This window comes from Solea solea, chromosome 1 (assembly GCF_958295425.1).
Source record: "Solea solea chromosome 1, fSolSol10.1, whole genome shotgun sequence".
NCBI lineage: Eukaryota > Metazoa > Chordata > Actinopteri > Pleuronectiformes > Soleidae > Solea > Solea solea.
This window is the reverse complement of record NC_081134.1, coordinates 37,491,883-37,510,606: the sequence shown is the minus strand read 5'-3', so window position 1 is coordinate 37,510,606 and position 18,724 is coordinate 37,491,883. Positions and strand designations below refer to the sequence as shown.

At 42.7% G+C, this 18,724-nt stretch overlaps 1 protein-coding gene across 2 annotated transcripts in view; it reads left to right on the top strand.

Annotated features, from left to right (window-relative positions):
- The window catches only part of gli3 (GLI family zinc finger 3), a 111,622-nt gene that overhangs the window by 51,083 nt on the left and 41,815 nt on the right, over positions 1 to 18,724 (top strand). Inside the window, exon 4 of one of the 2 annotated variants that reach the window (XM_058626383.1) lies at positions 8,672 to 8,774. In XM_058626383.1, the coding sequence (XP_058482366.1) occupies positions 8,672 to 8,774 (103 nt within the window). Of the gene's footprint in view, positions 1 to 8,668; positions 8,775 to 18,724 lie in introns of both variants that reach the window. The other variant, XM_058626382.1, reaches the window with a different exon arrangement.

Here is an 18,724-nt window from a genome sequence, read left to right as displayed (position 1 = left end):
CCTCACTGTGATGGATTACCGCTCATAATCAAGATGGCAAGTTGACATTAAAAGAACTGAACTGAGAACAATGGCTTCACAAGAAATATTTGTTTTTTTGCAAAATTGCATTAAAATGCCACATTTGGTCAGTGGCCTCTCGCCTCCCATCGTGTGTCATAATAGAGAAGCTGCCCAGGTTTCCCCCAAACAGTGTCACACCTTTGTGTTATTAATAACACAGGTGAATTACCCTCCCAGTCACAATCACACAGGCACATGCAGTGTCATAGAGGCCCAATGAGAAGCTGTGATACACATGTGCCAGTCCATCACAGAGGAATTGGGTGAATCATGAATTCTATCACTGACATGACCTTAGTTCATATATATGTATAGTGTATTATTCATTTGACGACTCCAATTTCTAAATAAAGATCTCAACACAAAAGGAGAAAAAGAAAAAAGAGACCCTAGAGTGGTTGTGTTTGAGTAGAGGCGGAGTCAAAGCTAAATAAAAGTCCTGTTGAGTTAACCAGAGGTTTAAATCTACTCCCCTCTCTCTCTGAGAGGTATCGCTGTTTGCAGAGTGGGAGACAGACAGATGAGAGATAAAGACAGAGAAGTGCAGTGCGATGTTCCAGTTACTAAACTGCGGCGTAAATCTCTCCCCAGCTGGGTGGGGAGAGGAGGCCAGTGGGTGGGGTAGGGCAGAGAGGGTGCAGAAGTGAATGGAATTGGACCAGCGCTGAGTGCTTTGTTCTGCTCCCCAGCTTATCCCGATCTGGAGAACTCCACCAAATGTGGGCGATAGATCAGTGCTCCACAGAGGAGCCCCGCACTCCCTGATCCACACCGGGATACAGGGAGGTGGAGAAGGAAAGCAAATTGAGAAATGGTGGGGAGGGTACTGGGTGACTGTGCACATGTCACTCTCTAGTAATGCGATGGTCCTTGCTGCGAGTGTTGAAGAAACACCGGTCGCAATGTAGTGATGTTTTTGTCATCCAGTCAGCTGACTGTCGTGGGCTCCACCCTTACCATGTCACAAGGGAAGGGCGCCAAAAAATAGAACAGTTGGTGCTGGTTATTTTGGTACTTTTACTCATGGAAAATGGAGAAAACCCAACGCTAAACCAACCTCCTGAGTGGAAAATCACGGGTGGAAGTACAGAATGTTGTCTTCTACACTCTAGAAAGAAACGTAATAGACATTTGGTTGGTTTTGTCCGTTGGGCAGCGCAAAGAAAGTTCAACCTCATGTAGCTCATAGTAAGAGTAATAAATAACGTTGTGACATTTGTGTGCGTGCGGGCAGGGGAAATATCTAAATATATAGCATGTCATGTAACATTCGTTCAAACTTGAGTTTTGGAAGAAAAAACGATGAGCACACAGAAGCCTTGAACAATGACCTCATACTTAACTGAGATGGTTTGAAGAGATAACATTGCTTCAACGTTAAATCCCAGTGCAAATATGCAAAGACTTGTAGCACCACAAAGAGAACGGATGGGCCTTGACCAACTTGTTCAGTCTAGACAAACAAATTAGCTCCGACAGTGAGTAGTGCTGGTATGTATACTTGAACCTCTTATTGTGCAAAGACGGCCTTTCTCTTTCTACCACTCACTTTCTCTCATCTCTCCTCGTTTTTCTTTAGAACCGTCACTTTTAACCACATATAAAAAAACCTCAGAGTTTTTGCATTTGAAAGCATTTGCCATACATGTATGGGGAACATGCAGAGAGCTTGCACTTAACATTCTCCTGCTATTTAAGATCTCTGCTTGCTTTCTTCTTCTTCTTGTTTTTTTTTTTTTTTTTTAAAGGAATAAAGATCTGTTTTTATCTGTCTCTGTTCTTGTGCCCAAACATTGCATACAGTAGCGGAGGCTTTGCACAGCAAGAGCGTGCAAAGACTAATTTATACAGTGGTAATTAGGCCATTAGACCTGAAACAATCTGGGACCTGTAATTAGGCAAAGCGCTCCAAAAGTCAACAACAACTCCCATTGAGCTTAGCTAAACAGTCGCCGAAAGTGTTATTTACATGTCCAAACAGCTTGAGGTCTCGGTGTAAGCAGACATGATGAGAGGCTGGGTGTGAAGGGATTCATCACAGGGGGAGTTTGCCATCACAAGCAAGCCAGCCTCTGAAATACTTCCACTGAGAGTCTGTATGAGGCTCCATCCCCTGCTAACCACATAATGATGAGAGGCCTGGTGTCATATGTCATGAGGAAAGCAAGATCAAAAGTGTTAAGGCTACATCCACATTACTCCGTTTTCATCCAAAAACGCATAGATTCCGTTCCAGATACTTCTACTCGCTGCACTACCCAGGTGTTTTACAGAGGTTTGAACAAAGCACACTCTGTGTTTTTTGAGGCTCTCTGAGGCTTTTAGTCCGGACAGACAGAAATGGAGACGCCCATATTCACTCCTTTTAAACTTAATTACGGGTAGTAGTTCCTTCAGTGGACGCATGCCTAATGTTGACCTTGTGATAGGCTGATGACCTGTCCTGATTGTACCCGCCTTCCTGTCCAATGTTAGCCGGGATTGGCCCCAGCTGAAGCCATGACTTTAAAAGTATAAGGCTGCACTCGCTATGCCAAAAAATGACATCCTTAATGGGTGCAGACCCTACAGAACTTGTCGCGGTGCTAATTTGGGCAACAAAGGAGGGATCGAGGGAAAAGCAGATTTGTCTTCATAAGCAGCCCTGTAGACACACATTTTTTTTAATGCTTCAATGCAATTTATTGTGTATGTGAGTTGTAAACAAAAACAGATCAGGGGAGATTATAATCTTTGCCAATCAGTAAAATAGTGGTTACATTAGAACAGGCACACTGAATCACCTTTTTCTCCTGATGAATTCAGTTTCCTTGTATGCTGACATGCGGTTCAAAGTATATTGACCTGTGTTGCACGCAGACCAATGTGGCTGTGCATAAGGTGCAGGGTTTGGGCTGCGTTGCCTCACATACGTAAACAGTAGAGAATGAATGAATGAATGTATGGAAAGTTGGGAGCCACTGCTCTAAGTATCTCAAGGTGGCATCTTCAGGAATGAACAAAGCCCCAGTAACACAGGCTACATTGTTCTTTTGCACAACATCCTCTTCTACTCATTCCCAGAGTAAGTGACACAAGGTGCACACACATATATATATATATATATATATATATATATATATATACTTGCAAATAAGCAAAAAGACAAACTCTTGAGTGCCTTTCATGCAGTTTGCAAAGAGTTGTAGAGAACTGGTGTAACTGTGGGCCTCGCTGCAGACGACGAGCGTGCCTCAGCAGTGAGATCATGAGCAGGGGAAAGAGGTGGCATAATGAAATCTGGCAGTCACAGCCTCGGCACAGGCTTCATATGTTCCACATTAGCAATTCACAAACCTCTGAAGCAGGCCCCAGCAGCCTTTTTCTCACTCCGCCTTAGTCGCTTATGACAATCTGTCACTGGCTCTTTGTGCTCTCGCAGCGACGCATTGATGAGAAGTGCCGTGTTTATGGAGCCGCGTTTCGTCCTCGACTCGCGGGTGACACTCGGTTAAAGCGGAGTCAGTGAACCTTCACCAGAACAGAGTTGGAGCCAAGGTTTAGCCGCCAAGACAATAAACTCACAGTGCTGAGTTGACAACAAGATGACAAGACGGAGACGCAGAATTGTTTGTGTTATCAAAACCCAAATCAGCATTGTGAGTGACAGCTCAAATTCTTCCAAAATATCACAATGCATACAAAGCCGAGTGAAGATCCTCTCACACTTCCACTATGAAAGGAGATTAACCAATATTGCAAATGATATGCTTTAGGCTTTATGCTTTCCTCGTCCTCCGCCTTCTTTTGAAATTAGTGAAGTGTCCAATAAAGGACAAGGCAATTACCGTCCTCTTCTTAATGAAGGAGAAGCTGGCTTTTGCTCCTGAGTGTGGTGTTTGTACTGAATTAGATTTAATGAGGCTGGTCAAAGTTTGTCTCTGATTGCCCTTTCATTAAGACCCATTTGTAATCATGTCTTAATGACTTCCATCCCTTCCCCCGGAAAGAAGCAAACTGGGAAAAAACTCAAACTTGAAATTAATAATGCTGCACTGAAAAGATACACTGAGGTCATTAAAGTGTTTTGAGTTCTGAAGACATGTATTTCAAATGATGTATGACTGAAATGTTCCCCGTGTTCCCGATTTTCATCATTCGATTGGCTCGTACAGAGCACTGATGTCATTACACTTTGTGGAGCTGCTGTGGTGTGTAGCTGCAGTGTCGAGGTAAAAAACTGTGACCTGTATGTCGGATTCCTATGGGCCTTGTGTTCTATCTTAGAAGACAAGAATACCCCTAAATATCCAGAAGAGCAGGGGCAATTTAGTCTCCGAGTAAAAAGTGAGGAGTCCCGACAGGAAACACTGGAGACGGATTGCAGGATGGAGTCTCTCCCCCTCTCTCCTTCACCCTCTGGTCTTTGCGACTGTATACATTCCCTTTAGTGACACTGGGCTGTTTGCCTTGCTAATGGAGAGCTGCGCTGGCGTAAAAGAGGTGGCAGGCTTTATTTAGATAGGGCCATGGTAAAGTAAACTTCTGTGTTAGATTTAAATAAACCTCAGCGGAACTGTTTGCCATGCGGCAAAGTCATGGGCCACAGCAGGAGGAGGGAAAGAGTGATGAAGGAGGAGGGAGGAGGGGAAAAAAAAGGGTCCAGTCTAGGCGCGGGGCTGTGCTGAGTGAGGAGCTCCAGAGACATAAACATAGCAGGGATCTGGGTAATTCAATGAGGAGTGGCGGATGTGGGAATGAAGGGGTGGAGTCTTTAAAAATGACTTCACAGTTTGTAATCTCCACAGTCGTCCCATGTTGCCCAACAGGACAGAGGTCAGCGTACTGTTCCTGCAGTGGGAGCAGGGATCAGCAACAACAACATGAAGCCTTCACTCCCATCAAGCTAGAACACAGTGCATAAACCTGAAGGTTTGTTTCCGACTCTGACAGCCAAGGGCCCACAGCCTGGGAGTGGAGCTGTGGAGAGTAAACAAAGCAGACTCTGCCTTTATCTTACACCAGCCAATTTCTCCACCTCAGCATCTCTCCTCATCCCTCCTTCCCTCTGCAGCTCTGGAATCAGCTGAGGTGAGCCAAGCCAAAACTGAGTCATCAGGAGGAAACTATTAAACAGACAGAGATGGAGTGGTCAGATACTTGCCAGAGCTGCATGGAGGAGGCTTTTACTACTTATCTCTGCTTTTGTGAAAGCAGTTTGGATGAAAACCCTCAAATGGTTTCTACAAGTTGGTTTTGAAATGTTTGCTTTTTGCCAATTGAGAGCAGTATACATACCATAGTAAACAGGAGTATGTGATATGTAAAAGAGTTTGAATCTGGAATTGTTTGTTTTTGTTTGACTTGATTCCTCACTTTAAATGTCTTCTCTTTTATTAGTTCACATTCCAGTTTTTAAAACACGTATGTAGCGCTTACAATACTGTAATCGGGGTTCCCACAGGTCCTGGAAAACCTTGAAAGTAGGTGAATTTGGGAAAAATGTTCAAGGCCCTTGAAGGTTTTTGAAAAGGACATGGGTCACTGAAAATGCTTGAATATTCTTCAAGAAAGAAGTTGATATTTAGGTAAATGTCTCCCTTGTTTGTTACAAAGCCACCTGCTGTTTCATGTGCCCTGCATTGCTTGATGTACGTGGACCTACTAGGACTTTAGGCACGACTCAAAAAACAAGTACGAGTTTTAACATAAGGTTTATCAGGCAAAAATATCCACAAAAGGCACTCACAAGGAGGATCAAACTAAATCTCAAAGTCAATAAACCAAAACATGGAAACATGAAGATCTGGCTAGAACTTCTTGACAACATTAACAAATGGACTGACCAAGACAAACTGGCAACAAGACAAGGGGAGACAAGGACTATTTATACATGAGGTAAGTGAAAACAGGTGAAACCAATCAGGGGCGGGGCAGACAATCTCAAAGGCGGGAAATCACACACAGGGAGGAAGTCAAGGGTCTGAAACAAGAGGGAAAGATGAATACAAAATAAAACAGGAAGTGCACAATAAGACTAGACATGAGTGACTAAACTTAACAAACTTGACGAGACATAACAGGACTAGAGCTGCAACTAACGATTATTTTCATAATCGATTAATCTGTCCGTTCTTTTCCCGATTAATCGATTAATCGTTTGGTGTTCAGAAAATCAGAAAAACTTAAAAAATGTTGATCAGTGTTCGTCAAACCTGGAAATGATGATGTTCTCAATTGTCTTGTTTTGTCCACAAACCAAAATGATTGACTTTTAATGATTTCTTTGTTATCCAGAGCAAAGAAGGTAAGAAAATATCACATTTAAGAAGCTTAAACATTCGGAAATCTTGTTTAATCATGAAAAAAGCTTCAAACCGATTTAATCGATTATCAAAATAGTTGTCAATTGATTTAGTAATCGATTAATCGATTAATCATTTCAGCTCTAAACAGGACCAGGAACAGGGCCCAAAGACAATCACTTGTCCAGATGCAGAGCTATGGCGAAGCGGCTCTTACAAGTTGCCTTCCCATCTTAGGCTGTCTCAGAACATTCAGTGCTTGAGTTTCAGGGAATTGGTCTAGTTGGTGTTTCTGTCGCTAACCGACCTGTTCAAGCATTCACAAAATGTCCAGTTCTACACAACAACATTGTTTCGGGGCAGAGTTCTGTGCGGGATGTTGTGTTTGCTGCATTTCGTCAAAGTGTCACCTGCTGTTGTGTAAATCTACCATATTCATAAACCCTAGCTGTGAAGATTTGCTAATATAATACTGGGATTGCATCTGGTGCAACTGACCCTTGGCTGACTACGTAGCAAGAGTTGCTAATGTTGCTAAAGGGATGTTGTTGTAATGTCACTTCAGGTACACTTTGTCCAAAAAGAAAACAGCAAATGGGAGAACAGCCGTGTGTGAGAACTCTGACTGGGCTGTATGGTGAGCTAAACGCATTTATGTCATTTGATTGGCTAGCACCTGTTTGCCTAACATGTTGTGATTGGCCAACGCTAGTTCGTGGAAATTTGAATTTTTACATGAGAAAAGTGAAGCAACGGACCCACAATGCAGTTTGGCAACACTTGACACACCTCCCATCAACGTGAATGAGTCACACAACTGAAACGAAAACATTTAGTGTTTTCTGCCAGAGGTGTAGTTCATGCGACTCTTCTGCTATTCATCAAACAGTACCAGCAGTTTATGCCTTAAAGGGCAATCCACCAGTTAACATGTCAGAGTCAATTTACTGTGCTACTGGCTGTGGCACTGAAGGAGAGTTACAGCCTGTGGAAGAAAAAAAAAATGTTGTTTCGCCTGAAGCCGTGGAGAGAGGCTCCTAATGTCTTTGAAGACACAAGGTTTAGAAATCAGAGATGCACTCAGATGATTAGAGATGATCCCTTTTAATTGAAGCTGTGTTTGCCTAAACTGGCAACGTCCAACCCACTGAAAGAATGAGCGATCAGGTAAACCGACCTGTGTGATACTGGGGAATCACCACCTGCTGCGTTGCCCAGTGATGCAGCTGCATTTTGCCAGGGGCCAGTACACGTAAAAAAAAAAAAAAACTGTTGAGCACCTCACCGTTTGGCCGCCTGCCCTCTTGGCATAAGCTTCCAAATGTTTACAAGCACAAACACATAGCTAGCAGCCTCGGAGACTTGTTGCGTGAAGGTATGCAGATGCTGACACATGCTTTGCCCCCGGGGTGGTGATACACCACTTGGCAACGGTCTCAGCAACAGGCAATAAAGTGACATGTGTTCTGGCAGTGAGATTTATTCAGAGTGAATGGGAATGAAGAAATGATTCATTTGTTTCTCAGTTCACTCAAAATTTGTTTCCCCTGCGTGCAATAGTCATTTATTGTTTCTGACTCCCTGTGGTTATTTTAACACATTTCAGTTTGACACGTCGACCCTCAGGTCGGCAGTGTTGCAGAAAATGAAACCCACTCAAGGTTTTGCTGTTGAAACTTGTCCAACAGTGGATGCACATTTGCAAGACAAAATTCCGGCATGAGTTTTTAAGGTCTTGGTGCGGAGAGGAGGAGGAGGAGTTAAAGTTAGAAGATGAGTGCCTACAAATGTGGATGCAGCACAGCAGTTTCCACTTCAGGGGTAAAAATAGAGAAAAGCCTGGAAGCTGATATTATGCAAATGTTTTAATGTTTTATCTGGAGGAGGAAAAAAAGCGTCTTGATTCTCCCTGGCAGTTGTGACAAAACACTGAAGCGGAAAAGGATGTTTTTGTTCTGATTTCGTGCGTCTCAGTGGTTCTACTTAAACATTATCCTTTGTACAAAACCATATTATGTTTGGTATGGTGAGAACTGTGCCATCTGTGGTAATCACTGTTTATTTTGAGTTCTGTCGGCCTTGAGACATTCACAGAGACTTCCTCAGCGAACATTTTGGAGCCGTGCAGCTTTTAGTCCATTTAATGAGGCCTCATTTGGGCGGGTCTGGAGAAAGATAGCCATCAACCACAGCCTTTCATTATAGCTGCTTTTTAGATTAGATGAGGACACAATGCATTTGCATGAAAGTATGTTTCAGAACAAATGTGTTTCATGTGTCTTCACATGTGTCTTTTTTTTCCTACCTGTTTTTCTGTACAGCAGCGCCACAGTTCTTCCCTGCCTTCCATCCTCCTGTTCCAATAGACGACAGACATGCCCAGGGTCGCTACATCTACGAGCCCTCTCCTGTGCCCCCGCTGCACATGTAAGTCCATCAAAGTCACCTGACACACTCAAACACACACTCACAACTGAAATATTGCTGATTATTCCTGAGAGAACGTTCGATTTAGCTGCATCACATACAGCGCCGTGATAATAAATCAACCCCCGAAACGTCCTTATGCTCGTGGGCACGGAGCACCCTCCTCATGGGTGCCGGGCTCCGCTCTCCCTCCCCCCACCTTTTAAGTATCAAAAGCCACGGGCCCTTTTTACACGTGCAACATGATCTGCGTGTCAGAGACACACAAATGAACATGTGTCAGGCGTGGAAACGAGAGCAGCGCGAGGGGAGCCTGCGAGCGTGTGCGATTCTCATAAGAGCAGTGATCAAGCCCTGTCAAGAGCACGAAGCAGTGCCTCTGCTGACATCCACCCACCTCCGACAGACACAGACACCTGCCTCACTCACACTCACACTCGCATACCAGCGGTACACAACTCACCACCCTGCCTCATGCAGTCACATGCATGTGCAGGCTATCAAATATGAAGTGTAAAGCCAAAGAAGGCTTTTAGTGAAGCCAAGCAAGGAGTTTATGGTCTCAATCTGTAGTTTGAGGTCTTCTTCAATAGAACATGTAAATCTTGTTCCCATTTAGAGGAAAATAGACAATGATGTCTGGTTACAAAAATTGACTTGGCACCGGTCAGATGGCAAATCTTGCATGTGTCTATAAAAATGTCCACTTTTTATACACAGTCAATGGTTAAAAATGTTGTGTCAGGCCTTTTAAAATAGTGGTAAGTATGTTTGTCCGGTACAATACCGATATCAGAACCTTGAAGTCATTTAACTCTTTTAAACAACTTGAACCTGATGATGCATTTGTGTTGATGCATTTACTGCCAAGCTATAACCATCCATTTCAAAAAATAAAATAAAAGTTTGTAGTTCGTACGGGTGCTTGAATTTCAATGTTGTGTCAAGGTTTGCCAAATCAGATCACAAATAGTTTTCTGTTGTAAAAGGAAAACGGCTCTCCCTATTGCACAAATTGCATTTTCCTTACATCTTTCTGCTATTACAAAATACTATTTTCGTTGCTTATAGAATAAGAAATTATAATTTTTCAGTTTCCGACCCAGTGATTTTTTTTTCCAGAGTATAGTATCGGCTCATCCCTAATTCCAGATCTCTGTAGTTCCTTTTAATGGACTTCATTCCTTCAGCTCACTCTCGAAACATCACTCTTTTCCCCCTTCTTACTTTTAGTCTGTCTCTTTTACCCCCGCCGTCATTTGTATTCTTTGTGGGTAAACAGTGAGTACGACGAGGAGATGCTTCATCGTCCTTGTGGAGCTTGTTTCTTACCCGTAGACACGAAGGAAGCGATCAGCACGCGACGAGGACAAATTGGACGGGGCAGCTACTTGGGCCGCATTATGTTTGATATTCTTCATCATTATCAACTCCCCCTTCCTTTCCCCAGGAGTCATATCTCTCCCTTGCTGATGTGCCACTAAGCGTAATGAATTTTTTATGTTGCCCACCACCCCCACCCCCTCCCACCTTCGGCCCACCCCACCTCTCAACCCCTCATCTCCTGCTCAGGGGTTGCAGTGGAGGAAAGGAGAAGAGGAAGGAGTGTGAGGGGGGGGTGGGACGCGAGGAAATAAAAAAGGGAGGTGATTGATGCCCCGTGTCACCGCAAACAAAATGGCAAATATAATTTAGCATTTAGCTTATGCAGAGATAATGGGGCGAACGTGTGCCGGCAACATAGGTTTGAACAAACAGCAAAGGCTTGTTATCCGTCAGGAGTGCTTTGGTACGATGAGGAGCACAGGTTAGAGGAGGAGGGAAATGAGGAGGGGGTGGAGGGACAACACAGAGCCTGGGAATTGAATTAAGGGGGAGACGTTACGCTGAGTGTCTTCAGTCATTCTGTCCGGACAGGAGTTATCTGTACGCTTGGTTTGCTGTCACTGGAGACATGGCCATGCTCTGCCATGCTACTTATGGCCTATTTATCCAAGCCATTAAGCATAGAGCTGTTTAATATGACACGTTATGTTGAGGGAAACCGTTTGTCATTATTACAAGACAGCTGTTTAGCACCCCTACTCATTTAAATCAAGTCTGTGAACTCACCGTCATTCACGCTATCTATGCAAAGTGTGTGATTTCCACGCAGCGGTGTTCGGCGTTTTCGTGCAGCAGCAATAATGTCTGCTTGATTAAAAAAGCAGCACCAAATTCCTCAGCGATCGCAAACGCTCATCAGTCAACATCTGGGGTCCAACCACCTGATGGCAAATTGGAGTTAATTGCGCTTCCAGATTTGTGCAAAAGATTTTTTTAGCTGCGGCTAAACTTTAGGACCGCAGAGCTGCAGCCGGAAAAAGAAATCTGTAGAAGTGATGTATTCCGCTCGGTTACGTTGCTTGTAGCCAGTGCCGGGGAAAGAGAGGCAGTCAACGTGTAGCTGTCGCTTCAGGGAAATGGAGGACAGGAGCTGGCTTATGGAGAAATATTGAATTGTTTTAAGACAAGTTTTCCTCGGTGAACAGAATTAATTGTTATTAGCTGTCCCAAAGATATGCCTAAGTACACAGAGACTATTATTGCAGTACTTCCCCATGCAGCCTCTCATTACGGCCTGTAATTACAGTTGGGTTGGCCCTGCGGCAGTTCCATCAATCCAGCCAGCTTCCCCCGCCACGCACACAAGCCAGTCACCACTGGGCATCCGTGGCCGGAGAGAAAAAAACCACCACGAACTCCCTGCAGCTTGTTTCCTCTCTGCCTCAGTGACACATCCACCATCTATACGTGGCAAATGAGCAGAATCATATCCTATTACTGTGAAGGGCCTAATTGAAACATGTTTATTTATGGGCCCCGTTCTCGAGACGAGGAGCGAGCGTTAGCCGTGCGACTAAGAGGCTGCGGCGATATGAGGCGGTGGAATTAAATTAAAAGCTCATAAAATGAAATATGCTCTGTATTAGCTGTTTGACACTTAATTTGCCTTCAAATGAGCAGAGGAAATCACAAATTAACTGTCCTTTGTTTTTTTTCCCCCCCTTTACCTCACCTCCCCTATTAGGCAAGGGAGAGTGCAATTACAGACAGAGGCTAATCGTTTAGTTTATGAATTCTTGTGGGGAAGGTACCAATGTGCCATTCAATATTAACGCCTCGGGTCAGGAAAAGGGGGGGTGGCGGCGGTCCCTTCTTGTGGGTGCCTAGCTCTGAGGAACTTGTTTATTCACATCAAAGAACCGCACTTGATAAAAAAAATAAAAAAAGGTTTTGGCAGCCTCAGTTTGAGCTTACAACTGGCTGGAAAACAACAAGCACCTCCTGAGTTTCTATAGCCTTCCAATTTAAGCAAATCCCTATTGTCCTGTGTTAATCCTGGGCCAGTGAAAGGGATTTGTCCTGGAGCCAGTAGGTGGGTTTTTATCAGCCTGTTAATCTATGCATTTTTCATTTATGCATAAAATCACCTGTAGGAAACCCAGAAATTAATTACCAAAAAAAACTTGAAATATCAATTTATTTATTAATTTCTTTACTCTCAGTGGATGTGAACAGTGGGAACTGTTCCAGCTAATTAAAGAAACCTTTGTAACTGGAATGTTACAAAATTCGAATAAAAATAAATAAAAATAGAAATAAAAAATAATAAAAAAGAATTTTTAAAAATAAATAAAAAAGAATAAAAAAATAAAAAAATAAAGTTTACAAAATGGCAGACACAGTTGGCATGTATGTTCAATTTTAGTCGGACTAAGACAATTCAGTTTTCTTAATGTCATCTAAACAAATAAGTCAGACTAACATACCTGGATAATGCAATTCATAGTCTGATTACTCCTGCATATATACGCTTAGTCGGACTGGAGTCAGACTTGGCGTTCCACACATGCAACAAAATGTCCTCCCCAGTCTGACCCGGAAGTAGAAGGAGACGACCTATAAACTGCAGTACTGTTGCCGGAAAAGAACAAACATGATGGTGGAGAAGACCAACTTTTGGACATTTCAGGCTTAACATGTACAGTAGAAACATACAGAACCATGTCGCTGTTCACTGTTTTTATATGACATCAAGGTCAACAGGAAACTGATTAAAAACGCTCTAGCTTATAGAGAGATACAGCGCCACCTATGGAGGCGGAGTCAGACATACACGGCCAATTTTCTCCTCCACATGTATACTCAGACTCGGCAAGTTGTCCGATTGCCTGTCTTAGTCAGAGTACGGCCTTAGCTCGATTAAACTGTGCATAGTGATCGGTGAAGAGCAGGCTCTCCATGGGAGTTCTGGTCTCTTGTCTCAAAACCATTATGTGGGACTTGCTTAATGGGACTTTGGGAGGGGTGTGGTGCGGGAGGGGGCCAGAAGATGGGCCAGCTTCTTTCATTGCAGCTTTTTTTATTGCCTGACCACAGCACAAAGCAACACAAAACAGCCCTCTCATGCGTCCCAGCGCCGGCTGTCGGTCACCGGGAAACCGCTCAGGACAAACAGAGGTATTCGTCACAAGTCAATTATCAGCATCGTAGTTTACTCTGCAGTCCCCGGCCCTTGTGCTGTGAATGGAGCCACAAAAACAACAAAACATTCTTATCGGATAATTGACTCACAGCCTTTTGCCCAGTTACCATATGTGGATTTAGAGAAGAATCAGTCAATGAAAGAGTTTATAAAGTTGTATAAAGTAAAGCTTGAGCTTTTAAGGTTTGACTTTCTTGGAAAATTGAATTTCTGTGTTATTCGCATTTAAAATAGAGTACATAGCTTTAATGATTGAAGTGAGTTTCCAATGGATATATAGACAAATGCAACAATCTAGAGCTTTAAAATATGGACTTTTTAAAGAAAACTTCCCCCTTGTTTCTCCCGAACAAAGTCATGGACTGTATTTTTATGTCACTGTAGAGGTAGAGTGCTGTTTGGGGGCATTGAGGGTGTGTTTCCGTCCTCCCAGCCTGTGCAGTTATTTCATTCAGGAGTGTGTTTGTTCAGCTGCGGGCCTGTGGCCTGACTGGAAGGTACTTGGAGGTACCAGGGAGGGGGAGAGTTCCAGCACAGCTCTGTCATCGCAGCACATCCTCAGCTCGGAGACGATGAACTGACTTGAGGGGCTGTCTGCATGAGCCACGTGAGACGTGTTAACTAAAGATCCATGAAAACCAAACAAATTACCTTGTTACCTTCTGATTTCCTGTGTAGTTACTGCAGGGATCTGTTTTTGCGTGCTCTTCCCCCCCTCTGAACACAAAATTCTTCCCCTCCCTTTTTTTTTTCTGGTTTGGGAAAACGATGTGTTTACTGGTGTATAATTATTTACATAAACTGTTGTCAGAGCGCCCAGTCCAGGCATAAAGAAGATCATGTTGCTTAGCATAAAGACCACAGTTTTATCTCAACACCTCCTTACGGATGAGTCAAGGCCGAGCTTACACACACACACACACAAGTCTGCAGCATAGCTTTTACAGTTAATATTATAAAGTGTGTGTTAGCCATTTATGATGTGATTGTGTCAATGCCTCATTTAAAAGTGGATATTCCAGTTTCAAGTCCCAGGTTTGACTCCAGGGCTGTATAAATCAAGTTTTACTTAATCAGTTTTAGTGATTATTAAAGTAAACTGGACTGGTTTGGACAACTTGTGCCACTTTCTTCAATTAACCCAGTTAATAATCGACAGAATAATCAATGAAATGATTCTGGAATGATAAATAAACAGTGAAAAATAACAGGGGTCGTTGCTCTGCATATGACACAGCAGCAGGATTTTTTTTTATTGTTATTTACGAGCACAGCATTCTTCTTTCGGGTTCTCAGAGATAATAGACCGTTGATATTTCTTCGCATTTGAATATCGTCTAGACCGAAAAAACACAGAATGTGAAGCGGAGCCATAAATTACATTAGGAATTGATGATCATTTCGTAATCGCATCTGATAATCTCTGTCCAGATATGGCTGCTGTCAGTGAAAAGCAGGCGAGAGAGACCAAGGCCACTTTTTCATCCTCCGCTCAAACTGTCCAAAACCCATTCTGTGTGACTTCGTAGGTCACCCGTCTTTGGTGCAGTCACTGGTTTCCCTCCCGCCGTCTCCCCCGCTCTCCCTCTCCGTTCCCCCCCTTTAATACTTCCTCTATGGAGTAAGTCAGGGGGACAGGCGGTCACGCAGTAGCTGGCTTCATGATTAATGGTGTTTATTCTTGACAGAAGGCTCCTTTATTTATCTGCATTGCAGTTTCACTGATACTATCAGTCACCTGAATGAAAAATATTCAGTCATACCAATTTTGCAGTATAATTGAGTAGAGTCACTTCCTTTCAGTTTTTTTTTTTTTTTTTCCTCCCTCTCCCCCCTCGCTCTCCTCTCCCACTCTATCTGGCAGCCTTATCATCACCACAGTAATTTTCGCGCAGCGTTGTTTGATATGGAGAGGCTGGCTTTAGCCGTATTTGACATAAAGCCTCTTCAATTTTCACTGGAGAGGAGGAAAAAAAGGGAGGAAGAGAAAGAAAGTTGTGCACCACTCTATGAAAATGTGTGAGGAGGAGAAAATATCCCCCCCCATCACCCCCCCGCCTCTTTTTTTCTTCTCAGGCAATTTCAGGATTTAGAGAGAAAGGAGATAAATGCCTAAGCAGAAATGTGGGCAGATTGAAGTTCCAGTGTATCTACTTTTTTGTAATACACCACTTTCTGAAGCCTAAATGGGCAGTGAAGTCATTTTTTTGTATTCAGCCTGAGTGCAGGGCAGTGATATTTTGAAGGCACCTGTGTGTTTCGAGAGTGATGGATCCAGCAGGTACAGGGGAAGAGGTGGAAGAAAAACAACTTTGGCACAGCAGATATTTGACAAGGCCTGTAAAGATTTTAGGGTTGAGTCATTACCCGTGGAGATCTCTAAAGACATGTTCCAAAACACTTCTTACCAGGCTAGGATTTCCTACGCCGCGGCTGCACCAGCTACTGTATCTACTCTGTATTTGTATTTCCCCCCAGTTATTAAATATCACATGCATTTTTTATGTTTTCTCTTGCGGCCTCTTAAATGGTTTATGGCTCATTTAGCGTACCAAACAGTAATCTCGACTAAAGACTCGACAAACAAGTCCTTACATAACACTTTATTTATGTAAATCAAGTCCTTTCTGCTTATTCTGTATGTTCGGCAAACATTTCCTATCCATTATTATTTCTTCTGTGGTTGGATTTCATTTTAGGGCACATTAATAATAGCCTTTTTTTCCTTTATTCTTTTTTTTTTTAAAAAGGGGTACATTTTCGATATAAAGGGGAATCCATTAATCGGTGAATTTGCACATGTAACACATTAGTGGATTTGGTTTTCTCTACACAAAGTCATTTGCCCCCTCTTCATGTTTGAGATCTCAATTTGTCGCTCACCCATGGAGCACAATGGAGAAACCAGGTCTGAGGGGAAGAGATAACAGGCAGGTGCCAACAGCTCTTCGCTCTGATTATGTGTGTGTGTGTGTGTGTGTGGGAGTGTGAGTGTGTGCGCGGTGCCTGTACATCCAGGCTTAAACACACACACACACACACACACATTTGAAACATTTTCTCATCAGTCAATTGATTTATTCCTCTGTCAGTTTTTCTATTTTCCCATTTAAATTCTTCATCTTTTAATCTCTCTTCAATATGAAATAAAAATAAGAGAAAATACACTTTGCTGCATTTTTTTCCCCTCAATTTTAGACTCTCAGTAGTAATTGTTTGCAAAATAGTGATTTTATTCACACATTAGAATGAATGAAATGTGCAGAATAAATAACACAACCATGTCCTTATTATTTAACAGTTAAATTGTCAGTTCAGTGAACAAAATAAATTAAGCTCAAATTATATAAATGTTAACACACTGAAGATATAATAAATATTACACTTAATTTATCCTTTTATTTTGTTAATTTTTTTTATAGTTTTTACTCTTTTCACATTAATTTTTTCGAGTATGAATCGAGTGGTTCTGTTACTTTTATCTCACCCTATTTACCGAGATTTATGATATCTTTAGTTCACGTATTATCATGTTTGTCATGTGCAAATAAACTGTCTTGACTTGACTTAAAACCAGGGTTTTTTTTTTTTTGGGTAGTTTAGCTTCAAAAAGCATAAAGTCTGAGTGATGTATTGCGTTTATAAAAGAGCATCTAAGTAGAAGCTCATTGGGTTTTTGTGGTAACATATTTGCGGGGCGTGGAGATGAGTGTCAGTTTTATGAGCTGTGTCGCTTCATAATTGGCTTTTGCGAGTAAAAGACCCTCCTCTCATTGGCGGGGAGCTGTTAGAGAGCGGCAGTGACTGTCAAGATATCAGCCGGCGCTGGCAGCTCGCCGCCTCGCATCATCTCCACCACCTCAGGCAGCCGCGCTGCTCAAGTCTGCTTCTCAGCAGCCGGGGTGGAATCTCGTTGCACAATTTGAGGAAATATTTTGGTTTGTTTCTTATTCTATGCACAATAATCAAGTTTAGATTAAGAAATGGCGTTTTCGGTTTATGGGTTTTTGACTCAGCCTTTGCCCCGCGGGCGTCACGCTGTATGTTGCAGTGTATAAATGTGGAATTTCCATTACTCTGATCTCTGGGCTCTGGGCTCCAGACCCTGCGATCCCACTCTGGGGGCCAGTTACAGCAAGTAACGAGACCAGGGAAGCAGGGTCATAAATCCTCTGCAACTCTCCTCATTTTCCATCGGCCCTCTTTTCCACCTTTTCCTCTCCTCCCTCTCCCTCTCCGCTTCCATCCATCCTAGTCAAGCCTCCAGTAAATGATTTGGGAGAACGCTGAATGCAACAATGTAAAATATTACCACATGTTGGTTTACACGGGCACTTTCATCGAGCTGAGAGCCACTGACAGTTTTAATGTTGGAGGAAATGAGTTCATTACCCCACTGTACGGCGTCTACACCCTTCTTTTCTGTTTGTTAATCTTCCGAACCGCAGAAATGTTCACTCCTTTTTTTTTTTTTTTTTCACTCTCCTCACCAATGAAAATGAATTCATATCGCTTCGGATTCTTTTCCCTCAGCCCTTTTGTTTTTCTCTGTTATCAGATGTGGCGTCCATTACATCTGATAGCGAGATTCAGACGATGGTTTCATCTAATAATGTCGTCGGGAGTTTGGCGAATGAGCCAAAAAAAGAAACAGAAGTTGTCTAACAGTAAAGACAGTTAAGGCATTAAATAAAACTAGCAAACTTTTTGTCTTCTTCTTCTTTTTTAGAAACCAGGGTTGCCAAAAAAAAATGATCACGATATGTTAGGGAGGGTGATTACACTGCTTGGAGTGCACGATGAAAGATTCAAGAGTGTTTACTGTTTTTTCTTGAAGGACAAAACAAGGCAAATTCAAAATAAACTAGATTATACTTGGCAATAGAGCTACTAAACAAAGGCAAAACAGGCTTGGACTCTGATGTGTTCTCTTAGAAGCATAAACGACACACTGGCACGTGACAGAGGAACTGGGGACACTATATAGGGGAGAGGGAATCAAGGGCAGGTGCGAGGGATTACTTAAGGATCACCAGGTGAAGTGCATGAGGGAATTAGGAGAGATGTGTCAAGACTGATGGAGAAACAACGCGACAGGAAGACATGGACGTTTACCAAAATAAAAGGGGAAGTGAAAATCAAACCCAACGCCAAAAGTGACGTGACTTTAAACATAAACTAACACAAGAACTGACTAAACAGGACAGAACATATCTGACGCCTCGTGACACAATCACATCAGTCGTTGTCAGTCAGTACTGACCAACCCTCCATCTGACCTCGAGATTTCATTGTGCTATTTCGGTTGTATAATAATAACAATCAAGATCATTCCATTTCATCCAGTATTGATAATTGACATGATGAAATGGCAGAAATCTTGAGATTAAATGTTTCGTTTTCGGGTGAGAGTTAAAGGAAA